The sequence below is a fragment of the Larus michahellis genome, chromosome 11 (assembly GCF_964199755.1).
Source record: "Larus michahellis chromosome 11, bLarMic1.1, whole genome shotgun sequence".
NCBI lineage: Eukaryota > Metazoa > Chordata > Aves > Charadriiformes > Laridae > Larus > Larus michahellis.
In genome coordinates, this window is record NC_133906.1 from 18,548,669 (window position 1) to 18,562,917 (window position 14,249).

A 14,249-nucleotide genomic window follows, 5' to 3' on the forward strand; every position below is an offset into this window, starting at 1 on the left:
GGCTGGGCTCTTCGGGGACCGTACAGCCCGGTTTATGCCGAAAGTGGGGCTGCAGCTGAAAAAAAAAAGAGCCTGGCGTGTGCCGACGGCGTGGCGGATGCCGAGCTGCTGCTGCTGCACCCGAGAGATCAAAGGAGCAGAAGCCATCCCACGCTGGGAGACGGCCGGGCACCACGCCAGCATCGCTGCAGCTCGGCTCATCCTCCCGCTGCTGAATAATTCATGCCGTTGCCCTGTGTCATTAGCGGGGCTGTTTGGGAAATCAGTGCTAAGAAACGGTAATGGCTGGGAGCTGTGGCAGAAAAGTCTCCTTGAAGTACGCGGCCTGATGGGGAGCGTGGTCCTCGGGGCGGGGGGAACTCGAACCCCAGGGTGGGGGGAGCAGCTGAGCACAGGCAGCTCCTGCCGGTCAGGGTATTTCTGACCATGGCCAGATCCATGTCTGTCCTTTCTTCCAAGGGTTGAGCGCTGCAGGGCTGCACCCATTCCGTGAAATGGCTTTGCTGAGGCGGCCCCTTCCCAGGCGTCCCTTAGCGAAGCGGCGTCTCTGTTGCCCTTGCCCTCCCCTGCCCCGCGGCTGCCAGCCAACCTGACCCTGGGGAGTTAAAAGTCAAAAAGTCTGAAGGAAAACAGCGCGTCTGTCATTTGTGCTGCCTCTGATGGTGGGAAGAAGAATTTGTGTTTAGAATAGAATCATAGAATCATTCAGGTTGGAAAAGACCCTTGGGATCATTGAGTGCAACCATCAACCCCACTCTACAAAGTTCTCCCGTACACCATATCCCCCAACACCACATCTGAACGACTCTTAAACACATCCAGGGATGGTGACTCCACTGCCTCCCTGGGCAGCCTATTCCAGTGTCTGACCACTCTTTCCGTGAAGAATTTTTTCCTGATGTCCAGCCTAAACCTACCCTGCTGCAGCTTGAACCCATTCTCTCTTGTTCTATCGTTAATGACCTGTGAGAAGAGACTGGCACCAGTGTTTGCCTTATGGGAAAAAAGCAGTGCATGTTGCTGAGAAACTGTGGCACCCTCGGAGCAAGGATGGGAAGCCACCAGGGGGACAGCCTGCCCAGACCCTGAGCCAGCAGCACTGGTGAGTCCCTGCTGCGATACTGCTTATGCCAGGGCTCCGATACTGCTCATGCCATCCCACTCTGCTGAAAATGCCGGGGATCAAAGGCAGAAACTGGGCTTTATGAGCAGGAAACAGGGGCAGAGCAGGTGGACCCCCATCTTTTCCTTTGGCCGTAAGAACATGCTGCTCCCCCAGCAAGCCCGCGAGTGGCAACCTGCTCTTCACAACGTCCTGCAGAGGGATGAGCTGCTGTGGGGACCCGGCTGCATTTGGAGTTTTATTAAAGATAGCCAGAGAGAATTGCAGAGCTCACGAGCCCATCCTGGCAGAGGAAAGCTGGGCTGGGGACTTGCACAAGTGCAGCCAAGTGCTCCCTCCCCTGGCTTTAATTTGGGATTAAGCCCAGCTGTGGTAGGCCAAGGGGGCTGGGGCGGGGGGGTGTCTGGCTCTTCCAGGTGATGCTTGTCCTGTAGCTGGCAGTTCTGGCAGGAGGGAGGTTGCTGTGCTACTCTTTCCTCGGCATCTCTGCGTGATGAACCCTCCTCGAGCCAGCAGGTAGGATTCTGTGGCGTTTCCGGGGTGTTTTGGGGAGCAGAGTGAGTCCCTGCCTTGGGATATGGATCTGGTGGCAGGATTTGCAGCCTGAGGTGCCAGGGCAGCATAAACCTTGTGTGGTCAGTCGGGGGGGTTTGGAGCTGTGTGCCGTGTGGGTGGGTTTCCCTTCTCCTGCTGCCCCTGCCCGGAGGTAGCCCCGTTCCTGGGGCTGGCAGAGACGTTGCTGTGCTCTGTCTGCCCAGGGCTTCTGGGTTGTCGGGTAACCGAAGGGTTGAGTGAGACTTGGGCACTTCTTTCTCAGGTATTGGCAGAGCTCAGGGTAAAGCAGAGGTCGGGGCAGCTCTGTCATCTCTTCAGGAGTGCGTGCTCCTGATGCTTCACCCAAGGTTCACAGGGTCTAGTCTCCTGAGGTGCGTCAGTGCCCATAAACACTCTTAAGGCCTTAAAGGCTTTATGAATAACAAGAGAAATGGAGGTGGAAAGAAAATCCTAGGGAGGGTCCCTGCCCACGTCCCAGCTGCTGGGGTCCCAGGGCAATCCCTGGCTGTCCAAGCTCTGCCGCAGTCGGCAGGAGCACAGCGTTTGTCCACTTCTGGGCTGGGGGAGTTTGTTTGCTCTGGGAGCATCTGCCAAACCAGTGCCCTTCACCTGTGGCATCAGGCCTTGCAAAGTGCCCTTCTGCCTTGGTGTGGGGCTGGCCCTGAGGGATCCCCTTTGGGGGTGTGGGTTGTGGAGCCAGGGGATGCTGCGGTCCTGCCTTTCCCCTGGGGGGCGGACACTGAGGCACTGCCCCGGGCAGGGGACACGGTCCCCCCTCATCCGTCGCTGTTGGGCTCACTTGTCCCTCTGCGGACCTCAGCCCCTGGAGGCACTGCTGTTCTGGTCCTCCCTTTGCCATCTCCATGGTGACAGCTAGTGACGTCACTGCCACCGAGCGCATCGCTGAGCCTTAGTGATGTCATCAGCTGTTGCTGGGGAAACTCTTGAGATGGACCCTGCTCTCCAGTTGACCGCGAGCCCTCCCAGAGGAGGCTGCCCGGCATGTGTGGGGGAGTGACGGCGGTGACGAGCCTGGGGTTTTTGGTGAGAAAAGCATTGCCGAAGCGCATGAGAGCGTTGAGAGGTAAAATGAGGAGCGCTTCGGGGGGCTGGGGGGTGCTGGAGCAGTGGCAGTGTCCCTGATGCCGGGGGAATGCTCGGGCAGGGGAACGGGGCTGCGGGCAGGGTCTACAGGTGCTGGGGCTGGCTGCTGTGACCCACAGAGCCTGTGCTGGGCGTTTTGGGGACCCCTCTGCAGATATACCTGAGTCAGATGTGACTTCCAGGTTAACCGGGTGACGGTCGTCTCTTTAATGGCTGTGGCTTTACTTTCAGAAATGAGATGAATTTCTGTTTTCCCCAAACGCATTTGGTTGGGGACGGGGATCAAGGCAAGGCTTGGGTTTGGGTCCTTTCAACCCCCTTGCTCCTGAGTTAACAGATTCGGGAGGCTCATGCCTTCCCAAAGCAGGCAGGCTACTGTGGGTCTGCCGCCTTCCTCCGGCCCGTATAGGATCCTCAAAGATGCATTGAACTTGCTGTCTTGGTACTCCTCCGAAGGCTCGAGAGGCTGGGGGTGCTGGTGTCCAAAATAAGCTTTTATTCCTTGGTCTGCCCCTTGGCTGGAGCTAGGCAGGGACGTCCTATTTACAAGGGAATCCCTGAGTTACCGAATGAAATCATAATAGTAAAAAAATCCAAACTCTTTTAATACTTTCCAAAAATCAACAACAAAAAAAGTTACATCAAACAACCAGCCAAAAAGAACCTCTCACGAAGAAACGATACGTTTTCCAAGCACAAGGACATCCAGGCAAACCCATGCTCGAGAGCCTCAGTGCCCCTTGTCGGGTAGGAGATGCCACGCAGTCCTGGCCAGTCTTTCTGGGGTACACGGTGGAGTCCCAGCTGTGTGGCAGGACCGTGTCCCGCTGCGTCCAGCGTGGGCCCACAGCAGCCACGGGGACGCGTCTGCGCCCGCATCCTCGGGGCAGGGTCTCCCTTACTCTCCCGCGAGCGCAGCCCGACTGGGCAGGGGTCTTGTTTTGTTGCTGGTTTGAGTCTGTGGGTGGTTCCTGGTGCGACAAAGTTTGTTGCTTGGTTTTTCTACAGAAATGAACTTTTTTTTTTTCTTTTTTTTTTTTTTCCTTGGACTTCTGTTGGCCAAGTGAGAGACGAACTGATGGGACCAGCTGCATTCCCTCTTCTCCCTCTCTCTGTGTCAGGGAGCAGACATGGAAGAGGGTTTGCACCAGCTGATCCATTCCACTGGGCAAACTGTTGGCTTGATGCAAGCCCACGGAGCCAGAGCTGGGGGCAGGGAGCCTCTGCTATCCCACCTGGGGCACTCCCAGGCTGTGCATCGCTAGTCCTTTTCTCACCTTCTCCACCACGGCTGCTGCCATGCCTACAGTGCTTGCCCTCCTCCTCCTCCTCACCATCCCTGTGGCCAGGGAGCCCGGGGTGGGAGGAGGTGGCACGCTGCGGTCCTGCGTGGTGTCGGAGGAAGTCCTCTCGACAAGGCGGCGGGTTAGTCATTGGCATCCCAGGAGCATCCTCCGTGTCCTGGCAGTGGCTGGAGCGTTTTCCCCGTTTGCAGCAGGAGCACCATGGAGGGCAGTGGGGAGAAAGATCCAGCCAAATTGCATCCCAGCTGTGCAGGGGGAGGTGCTGCAAGCTGGGGGGACACACATAAGCCTCCCTTCAGCAGCACACGCCAGCTCCCTGCACACTGTTCTGCGTGGAGATGCCCTTCTCTTCTCATCTCTCTCAAGGATGAGCCCCCCGTTAAAACATCACCTCCTCGCAGCTCCCGTAGTCGCTCTCCACCATGTCGGAGCCCTCGTAGTTGGGGGGTGGAAGGGGCTGGGCTCGGATGCTGGGCTGGTGGCCCACCTCGCAGTCTGCGTAGGAGGGCTGGGCCACGCTCAGGCGCATGCTCACCCGCTTGTAGCCGGGGTCGGGCTGGTAGGGGATGCCCTCGCCCTGCACCAGCTGGGCCGGGTAGTAGCTGATGGCCGTGTATTCGTTCTGGCACTGGGAGGCTCCCATGTCCACGGGGCCGAGCGGCAAGAAGTCCTCCAGGTTCTGGTTGCTGTAGCGGGGCGGGATGGGGGCCCGCTTGTTGCTCTGGTCCAGCGGGAAGGGAAAGCCACCGTAAAGAGCGACCGGTTCCGTGTCCGCTGGCGGAGGGGGCGGCGGGGGTAGAGGAGGGTGGGAGGAGGACGCAGGGGGGCCTTGAATGATCTCGTAGTGGGAATATTCCTGGACGTCTGATGACAGGTAGCGGGGGGGCCAGTAGGTTGTTTCTGCTGGGTAGACTGGAATAAAACAGAGTCGAGTTAGTTTCAGTTCAAGCTTTTGTTTTCCCTCTCTTGCCCTCCTGCTAATTCCTTCTGTAGATTCTGAGCCTGCAGGCGATGTGGCAGAGCAGGGAAGAGAGGAGACGTGGGGACAGGGGAGCTGTAGTTGCTGCTTTGGGAACTGAGGGGCCCTGAGGGCACCCCTGGCTCTGCCGAGGCGGTGTTCCCACCAGCCTTCAGACATCCACTACTCTAGCACCCAACAGACGCACTTCATCACACCATTCGGATGCAAGAAGCTTGCAGGGGGGTTGGACTAGATGATCTCCAGAGGTCCCTTCCAACCCTATGATTCTATGATGAAGGGATGGGGGCAGAGAAAGCGGTCCACTGGATCTCTCTCTTTCCCTGTAATTAGTCTTGTGAACTCTCTTCTAAGAGCATCCTTTGGTGATGAAGCCCTGGATGGAGAGGAAGCAGTAACCTTGCTGTCCAGAGCCGTGCAAAGTGTTTCCCTCTGCCCAGGAGCATTCATGAAAATGCCTCCGCTAAAACTCACACTGACTTTTTAGGTTCTTAATTTTTTTCCCTTTAGCTTCATTATTCTCTTTTATAAGGTCTTTTGACCCAAGCTATGCATTAATGGTTTGCCTCCTGATCATGTACGAGATTGAGCAGGATAAAGCTGAAAACTGGGATGCACAGGTGAGCAGGGAGGGAAGGGCCAATAAGGGACCCATAGCAGGGCTTGGGCAGCATTTGCCCGTGTTTTGCTTGGCTTTAATCAATGCTGTCAGTCCCTCAAGTTTGCACACCTTCTATCTGCTTTGCAGAGGGAAGAGGGATGTGTAAGAGCAAGAAAAAGCTGTGGCTACTGACCCATCTCCTCCCTGGCCCAGGTGCACTTGATGAAGGACTCATTGTCGGAGTTGGAAGGGGGTGCGGCGGGGGGCAGGTTGGGTGCCACGCTGCACACGATGGTGCCCCGGTGCTTTGGGGCATTGGCTGAGTTGAAGGTGACGAACTCGGGGGTGCTGGTGGGTTTGCGCTGCTCTGGCGTGGCCCGGTCCAGGTTGTTGTGTGCTGCATCGCTGAGGATGTTGAGCTCGATGGGCGGCACGGCTTGGGTGCCCACACCCACGCTCTTGGAGAACTCGCTCTTGGAGAGCAGGTCGGGGTCCTCCCGGGCCACGGGCTTGTGTGCCTTGGCCCGGTGGCGGTAGCGCTTGCGGATGAGCACGAAGGCGACGGCCAGGATGGCCACCCCCAACACTCCGGCTACGATCTCCGCGATCTCCTCGGGGCCCACCGCCCACTGGGTGGGCACGATGGCGGGGGTGATGATGGGCTGCGTGCAGTAGTCCCCCTGGTAATCCGATGGGCAGATGCAGTGGACGGAGCCCTGGTTGCTCACACAGCGCCCGGCATTTCGGCACGGGTTGTCTTGGCACTCCTCGGCCAGCTTCTCACACCTGTGGGGAGGAAAGGATGGAGACAACCACCGTCAGCCTAGGGATGCAGCTAAAACGGCGTCATCCTATTCAGGGCTCTGACTTGCACCAGCCAAGGATGCTTCATCCTGGTCTGCTCTTCCTCCCTTGCTAGACTCATGCTACCTGCCCTCCTGCCAGAGACTGTGATCCTTGAGTATAAAATGATGGTTTTCAGGTGACCTTGTTTTACAGGATGGTCCTATTTTTCAGTCATGCAACAAATTGAAATGGGGGGGCTTCTTGCCTCAGAGGAGTATTTGGAGTTTCTAGGGCTAACACCGCATAGAAAGATGCTCCCATCCTGTTAAATTAGGGACCCCAGGGTCACTCTGAGATGTGTTAACCTCTCGTGAAGTCTCGTATGTCCTCCAGGCTCTGTGGGGTCTCCAGGTGATCTGTAGATGTCTGCAGTTTGCAGCAGACATTTGGGGAACATCTAGCCTGAGAAGGGGTGAACAGGTATCCCCGTTGGCGAGGCTTTTTTGGCATTTTATGGAGCATCTGCAGAGCTGAGACTGAATTTCTGGTTGTCTGTCCTGATCCATCCTACGCAACATAAACGTTCCCCAGTAGTAGTTTCCCTTCAACAGTAACGATCTCTCTATGCTAGGGGGAATACACAATGCTTTGTTGGCTTTCCTTCCTTTATTTTTCTTGTTACTGAGCAAAGTCTGTGAGGTTTGGGCTCCTCCTGCTTCTTAGTCAGTGTTTCAGGATGTGTGAGCTGGCGTGTGTGACAGTCTCCCGTTGCTTCCAGATATTACACTGCCACCTAATGCTCAGCTACATACTTTTATTCCAAGAGTTGCACGAATAATTTTTGCCTTCAATTCGAAGGACCAGTGTTCATCCCGGTTAAATGACTAAGGCCGAAGGACGAACTGGACGTGCTGCTGTTTGAGCCTGTGCTGGGCACCTCTCATGGGGCTGGGCTGGAGGCAGGGCAGGGGGCTTGGAGGGGGTGCGCGGCTGCGGTGGGTAACGCTGAGCAGCCTCAGGGCCTGGCTTAATTCTCCAGCTGCAGATATTTGGCAAGCGTGCGTTGATATTTCATATATGGGAAATGCATCCAAGCTGCAACACTGATGGTGACAACTTCAAAGGGACGTGAACCGTAGGGTTCAGGGCCAAAGCCAAACGCTCCAACACCTTGTGGTAGCAGGGATCCATAGGGGGATCTGAGAGGAGCGGGGGAACCGCATCCTGCATGTGCTTTTCAGTGCAGCCCACTACCCTGAGATGAATCGTGGCTGCGACCCGGGACAGAAAATCCCCTTGGATGAGCCCTGCAGAGCTGGTCTCGCACAGAAGCAGCCCCCGAAGAGCTCAGGGTGGGTGTCCCAGCTACTGAGGGAGGGGGCAGCTCACAAGTGTGCTAGCCAGCCTCCCCCCAGCCCCGGGGCCTCCTCCTGCCACCCGGTCCAGTGCCTGCCCGCACCCTGCTCCCCGGCAGCCCTGGCCGCGGGGAGGGTGCCACCATCGCACCGCGGGGAGGAGCAGCGTGTGGGGAGAGACCCCCCCCCCCCATCGCAAGGAGAAGCCTTGGACCTGCAGCAGGCATAACACCTGCAGGCATTCAAAGCATCTGTACGGAGAGATTTTTTTAAAAAATCTCTTCCTGCTCAGAGGAGACGGGCACAGGGGGGTGACAACCACATGACGGCAGAGCTTTTTATGTCCTGGTCTGCTCAGCTCTGCCTTTGGACACTTCCCTGCTGCCGTGCTCAGGTGCAATTAATCCCAGAGCGTCTGGATCTGGTGGGGTCCAGAAGTGTGCAGTGCCTGTTGGTAGAGATCATGTTTTCAGCCCACCACGGGAGATCACCCAGCCCGAAGCCTCCCCAGCCCTTACCTTTCGCCCAGGTACCAGTCGGGGCAGAGGCAGGAGTAGCCGGTGGCCGAGAGGGTGCAGGTTCCCCCGTGCAGGCAGGGCTTGGACTCGCAGGGACTGTCCCCTAGCTCGCAGCGCTCACCAGAAAACAGCCCAGGGCAGATGCAGGTGTAACCTGGAGAGGGTGAGAGTGACATACAGAGACTGTATTCGCATGGAAGATCTAGCAAGAACAAGGAGGAGCAGTGCCCAGAGCTGATGGCATCCACAGGGGGCTCAATGTGGCTACCTAAGCGTAGGTACTTGGTGCTGTGGGGCTCCCAAGCCATCCGTGGGGGGCTGGTGGGCACATTACGGGACCTGGAGCAGTTGCTGGAGGCTGGATGGCCACTTTAGGGCAACACAATGACACTGGGCAGCTATTTACTTAACATATCAAGCCCGTGCTGGGCTGACACAGATCCTCTCCCGCCAGGGATGCAGTCAGGGCACGGCTTTATTGCATGGAGAAGCAAGCTGGGGGACAAATGCAGGTTAAAGGAAGGGGAGCCCGGCTGGCTGATTCACAGTTTCTGACTCTGCTAAACACAATCCTCTCTAACTCATTGTTCGCTGAAGCCTTTGGTCCTGCGAGTTCTTGCGGTAGGAAGGACCTGTCTCAACACGCCGGGTTTCTCTTGCCTACAGGAGGTGTCTGGTCTCAGCCAGAGAGAAACCCAGCGTACCTGGGGACTCGGAGAGGGCTGCTGCCATTTGCGTTTTTGGCTACTGTTTAGTCTAGCCCTAAGCATGGGAATGTCCCTGGCTGCACTGAGCTCCTGCTAGTCCCTCGGCTGGTAGCGCCATGCGGGAAGTTCAGATTTTCCACCTTGCAGCACGCTTGAAAAGCCTTTGCTAGTCGTCTGCACGCTAAACCTCCCTGCTTTGGAGCACAGAGTGAACAAAGGCAGACCTGTTTCCACATGTGTGTTAGGGGTTGTACAGCCAGGACGTGCTGCCACTCGCACGGCAGGTGCCGGACATCGCTCGTAGGGCTGTGTGTGCCCCAACACACGTGTTCCTGGGTGTGGGGGTTCACATGGGTTGGCACCTGTGGTCCTGGGCGCTGCAGTTGATGTGGTGGCTGGTCTGGCTTTGACCCTTTCCGCACAGATGCGTTCTCACGTGGCCACGTGGCTTTCCCGGGCTCGCTTGCACAGACGTGTCTTTGCCTGTGCATGTAATCCCACGCCTGAGATCCCTGGGCAGAACTTTGCATAAACTCGTGCTGCATGCCCGCGGTCTCCAGGACTGAGCCCGCAATGCTCAAGGAAGCCAAACACCCGGGATAACATCACAAACTACCCGTTCCTTGAGCAACCCCTTCACTGCAGCAGTGTCCTGAGTGTTTCTCTATGGGGCCGTGTCCCACAGGCTCTTTCCAGGGCAGTCCCATTCGTAGGGAAATTGATCACCTTGGAAGGAAACTCTGGGAAGGGTGCTGGATGATTATCAATGAGGGAGTGATTTTTTTTATTTTTTTTTCAATTGTTCTTTTTCCCCCTCCTTGTGCCTCTTTGCAAAGCAAGCAGGTGATGCTTTTGCTTAGACTAGAAAGGAGTTTTCACCTCTTGGGTTTTGAGCCCCTTCCAGCCCAGCCGGAGGGGTTTTCTGTGCGGAGGGTCCCTAGGCTAAGGCTGAGGCGTGAGTGCCAGCCAGGCTAACCGTTCGGTATGGAGGCACCTCGTGTCAAACAAGTTCAGCTGAACCAGGCAGCTGCTGAGTCGACAGGGCTGGGAATCTCGTTCCCAGAGGCTGCGGGCAGGGCAGGAGGAGGTGTGCTCCCTCCTCCGTCCTTGCTTGCTCGCCGGGCAGGGTGTGGGGTTTGGCAACAGCCCCAAAGAGCACGGAGCTGCGGGAGGATCTCCTACCCCATGCAGCAGCCTGGAAAGCACCCCTCTGCCCCAAGGAAGGGCCAAAGCGTAGATGGTATCCAGCTCGATAGACGGGGTGTTGTGGGGAGCAGCCCCCTGTTCTGGAAGTTGGGACGCGGGTGTAGGGCAGTGACACAAGGGTGGACATTGCTGGGAGCGGTTCGTCCCCCAGAGGCCACTGCAAACTCACCCTGTCCCCGTGACACAAACTCGCTGCGGGGAGACCCTGTGATGGGAGGAACGGGGCAGCGGTGAGACTGTCTTGGGCAAAGCCTGGTACCAAACCTCTTGAGCATGCGCACCCCATGTTAGCCTGAGACTCTTGTATTTGAGTTTACAGTTTTCCCATATCCCTTCCCATAGCCCCGGGGAGTCACTGACTGCAGTGGGAATAGACTAAGATCTTGGCTTGTTTCTGCCCAGATACTATCACTGCATGATCCAATCTTGCCTGATTCTAGCCTTGCTAATGGCTCGTTAAGCAAAGAGGATGCAGAGGGGTGGGTGGAATTTCTATTTGCATTTGAGTTTTTGGCAAAGCCACGCTCTCCTAGGTCATGCACACTCCTTAGAAACGCCCTCCGGGCCATGGTCCGCCGGGGAGAGCCAGGATGATGATCTCATACCCCCCAGCTGCTGCTGCACTGACTCAGCTATCACTTGAGGTCCCCCGGGACAGGGGACCTCTGATTCTCCTCTGGAGTCGCCCCCCTGCATAGGGATGAATGAAGAGGTTGCATCTTTCCCTCCCCTCGCTGCTTATTGCTCTGCGTGGGATATTCACGTACCTCCTCCGTGAGTTTCGGAGCACATCCCGTTGTTGAGGCATGGGTTGCTGCTGCAGGCGCCGGTGGGGGAGCAACACTGCTTGATCCCCACCTCCTCCATGACTTCCTTAGATTGTCCTTTCCCGGGCAGGAGAACCACCTCTCTGCCATTGATTGCAACCACGTCCAGGCAGCCTCTGAACCCCCGTGTGACTCTCTGGGACTGCAGCGGCTGCCTCAGGCCCCCAAAAAGCAGGTCTCGCCTGCCCTGGGAGATGCTACATGTCGCTGGCAGCTGGAGAGAAGCGTTTCCCAGTCCATCAATGAGCAGGCGGACAGACGTGTTCTTCACCTCCAGGAAGACTGAGTGCCACTCACCGTCGCTCACAAAACGTGAGGAGGAGAGGTTCCCGGCGTAGTTCCCCCGGCAGCTGTACCCAAGTTGAGGGATTCCATTAACCATCTGCAAAACACGTCCCAGAAAACACGGTTAGCTGTGATACAGGTGGCTGCTGTTCACAGAGGCTTTCAACTGTTCTCTAATTGCTTGTTCCCCCCTCTCCCTGCCTAAACATCGAGACTCAAGATGAATCCCAACTTTCAGACTCCAAGAATTATCAGCTAGGCTCTCTCAGCCATATTAAGCTTTGCATGGGCCAATCAAAGCCTGTTTAAACAACCCCAACCTCCCTTATTTTGCAAAACACCATCATCTCTTGCACAACTTCACCCGTGGTCCTTCCCTGCAGCCTTTGACAAGTGTGCAGGGAGGGAAGATCACCTATCCATGTAACAGAGTGCAGAGCCATGTGATCGTATTCCTGCAGCTGCTCACCCCTTCTCCCCCTTCCTGAGCCTAATTAGAGCCCTGGTATTCAGACTATCCATAACTGTCACCAGTCACAGGTGCACTCTTGTTCTGTGGCCTTTATTCTGTTCTCACTGTCTCGTTAGTGGTGGGGAAGGTGCTGGAGCAGTTCCCCCTTTGGCGTGGGTGAGGGTGGTGAAAGGACCTCGGTGAGCAGGACCACTGGCAGCTTTTTCTGGAGGAGGCAAGGAGGAGTTGGGAGGCAGAGGAAGGAATTACTGGTGTACCCAGCTCTTCACCAGCATGCTGGAAAGCCAGGCCAAAGCTGCTAATAGGTGTTGCAATCCAATCCTTGATCTCCAGCCGATGGGAAGGAGACAAGTTACTGAACTTCTAAAAGTGAGCCGCGCCACTGTCTACTGCATTATACTGGGACCTCAGAAAATCCTATTTGTGGCCCAAGATTCATCTTTAAAACCTCACGTGGAGGAAGGAGAAATGAAAGGTTAGCTGTGCTGTTTCAGGGTGAAGTCAGGGGTAAAACCCCTCTTTCCCTTTTTCTCCCCGGTGGTTTGTTGATAAAACCTCTATCTCATAGAAGCCAAGAGCCTGTGGAGAAGGAGAGAAGAGATGGATGGAACAGAACATTCATGGAAAACCTGCAGAGCTTGCTACATAACATCAGGCAATTCACTCCAGGCAAAAGAGATCTCCGTGGGGGACGTTAGGGACAGCGGAGTGGCGATGCTTGGAAGAGACTAGAAGAGGGGTGACTATGAGTGATACACTGAACTCTAGAGGAACCTACATACGATATGATGGGGCTACTCTGGAGGGGCCAAAAGCAGAGCAGGACAACAGTTAACTCTTGGAGAAGTCCATGGTATAAATAAATCCCAGTGGGAGGGGAGGGCAGCTGCTGAAGGAAGGAAGAACTAGATGCAGCTGGCACATGCCACGGAAGGGCCTTGAGGCAACATGTGTGTAAATCGCTTTGCACAATTGGCAAGCGCACCAGAGAACTTTGTCACTTCGCTTTATCTGGAGGAACATGGTTTCACTTCAGATGGGTCTGTAGATTGGGCTTATCAATTTCTGGGGCTGGGAGACAGCTGAGAACTCGATTCCCCGCAGCAAGAACTGACAGACTGCCAAGTCTTTCCCAGCTTGCCTGGTTTGCCATCTTCTTGCTGCACTCGGGAGAGCTTAGTAACTGGATGGGCGATGATATGCATGCCCTTGGGAGAACTTATCCTCTTCACCAAATCTTTAAACAATTGGTTATGATTATTTCAAGGCTTTGGCTCACACCTAGAGCACTGCAGTCCACAGAGCATAAGATCTTGAGAGATTCCTTCATTTTTTTCAGGCCAGGTGGTCTGGAAAATGTTTGGTTCCTGAGATATTGTTAATAAAGTGAATCAGGGAAGAAATGATTTACAGGCAGCTTTATGGTGGAGGGTTTATGAATGTTTCCTATTGAAAAGCTTGTGGACGTATTTGGGTACAGGAGATCATGGGCACAACGAACTCCATCAATGACTCTCTTCTCCCTTGGCTCTGTGTGTTAGGCCTGGCTCAGTAGAGCTTCCTGCCGTCTCATCCTTTCTGAGCACCAGCCTGAGTGCTGGACTCCCGCTGAGCTGCTTCGTGACTCTCCTTCCCAGAGACAGGGCTGAAAGCTAGAGACCCTTCTTGAGAAGTGAAGTTTTTCTCGTCAGCCCTGTACAATGTAGCTTAATGTCACTTTCGGAGATGGATACAGGACATACGGATGTTTCTCTGCTCTTGCTCTTCAGGAGCGATGGCTGTGGCAGCAGGAGGTTGCGATATGAACTTTGGGCAGGTCCCTGGTGTTGGCTGCTCCCTGCCTGTGCGAGTCTTTTATAACAGTGGAAAGAAAAGTATTTCAAAATAGGAAGATGGGGTTGTGAAACCATAAGAAGGGATGAGGGTATTCAGGGACAGGATGAACACTTCTAGGTAGGTTACAGTGTGTCTCAACTTGATTAGTCTCAGGGACAAATGTCTGTAAGCTGGTAAATATGTCCTATGATCTTGGTCTCCAATTAGTCTGAATTTAATTGCTGAGGAATGTATAAACACCCTATTCTTTAGTCATCTGTTGCTTTCCTGTTGCCAAAGTGGAAGAGGGAGATGATCCTTGAATGCCGGGTAGATCCAGTGCGCAGCCAGAGGGAGGAGAGAGATCAGAGTGAAATGTTCTTGGCTCTGCAAGTGTCTTAAACAGTGAAACCACCTGAAGAAAGTGGTTGAAGAGAGTAGGGTGTAGAGAAATAGCATTTAAGTCTCCTGTTTTGTCTGTTCTGTCCATTACTGTAAGGGACCTCTAATTTGAGGTCTGTTTGATTAGATGCATGACGTGACTGGCACACGATCTGATGCAGGTAAAGGTTGGTGATATTCCCCATCTCAGAGCTCACCTGTGCCCTCCTC

General features: G+C 55.2%; 1 protein-coding gene across 1 annotated transcript in view; it reads right to left on the reverse strand.

The window, feature by feature from the left end:
- Window positions 1-4,465: 4,465 nt before the first annotated feature.
- The window catches only part of FAT2 (FAT atypical cadherin 2), a 46,143-nt gene continuing 36,359 nt past the window's right edge, over window positions 4,466-14,249 (reverse strand). Inside the window, exons 20-24 of the mRNA XM_074603546.1 lie at window positions 11,006-11,447; window positions 10,408-10,443; window positions 8,326-8,479; window positions 5,860-6,452; window positions 4,466-4,998 (exon numbers count right to left, since the gene is read on the reverse strand). Coding sequence (XP_074459647.1) covers window positions 4,466-4,998; window positions 5,860-6,452; window positions 8,326-8,479; window positions 10,408-10,443; window positions 11,006-11,447 — 1,758 coding nt within the window. The remainder of the gene's footprint in view (window positions 4,999-5,859; window positions 6,453-8,325; window positions 8,480-10,407; window positions 10,444-11,005; window positions 11,448-14,249) is intronic.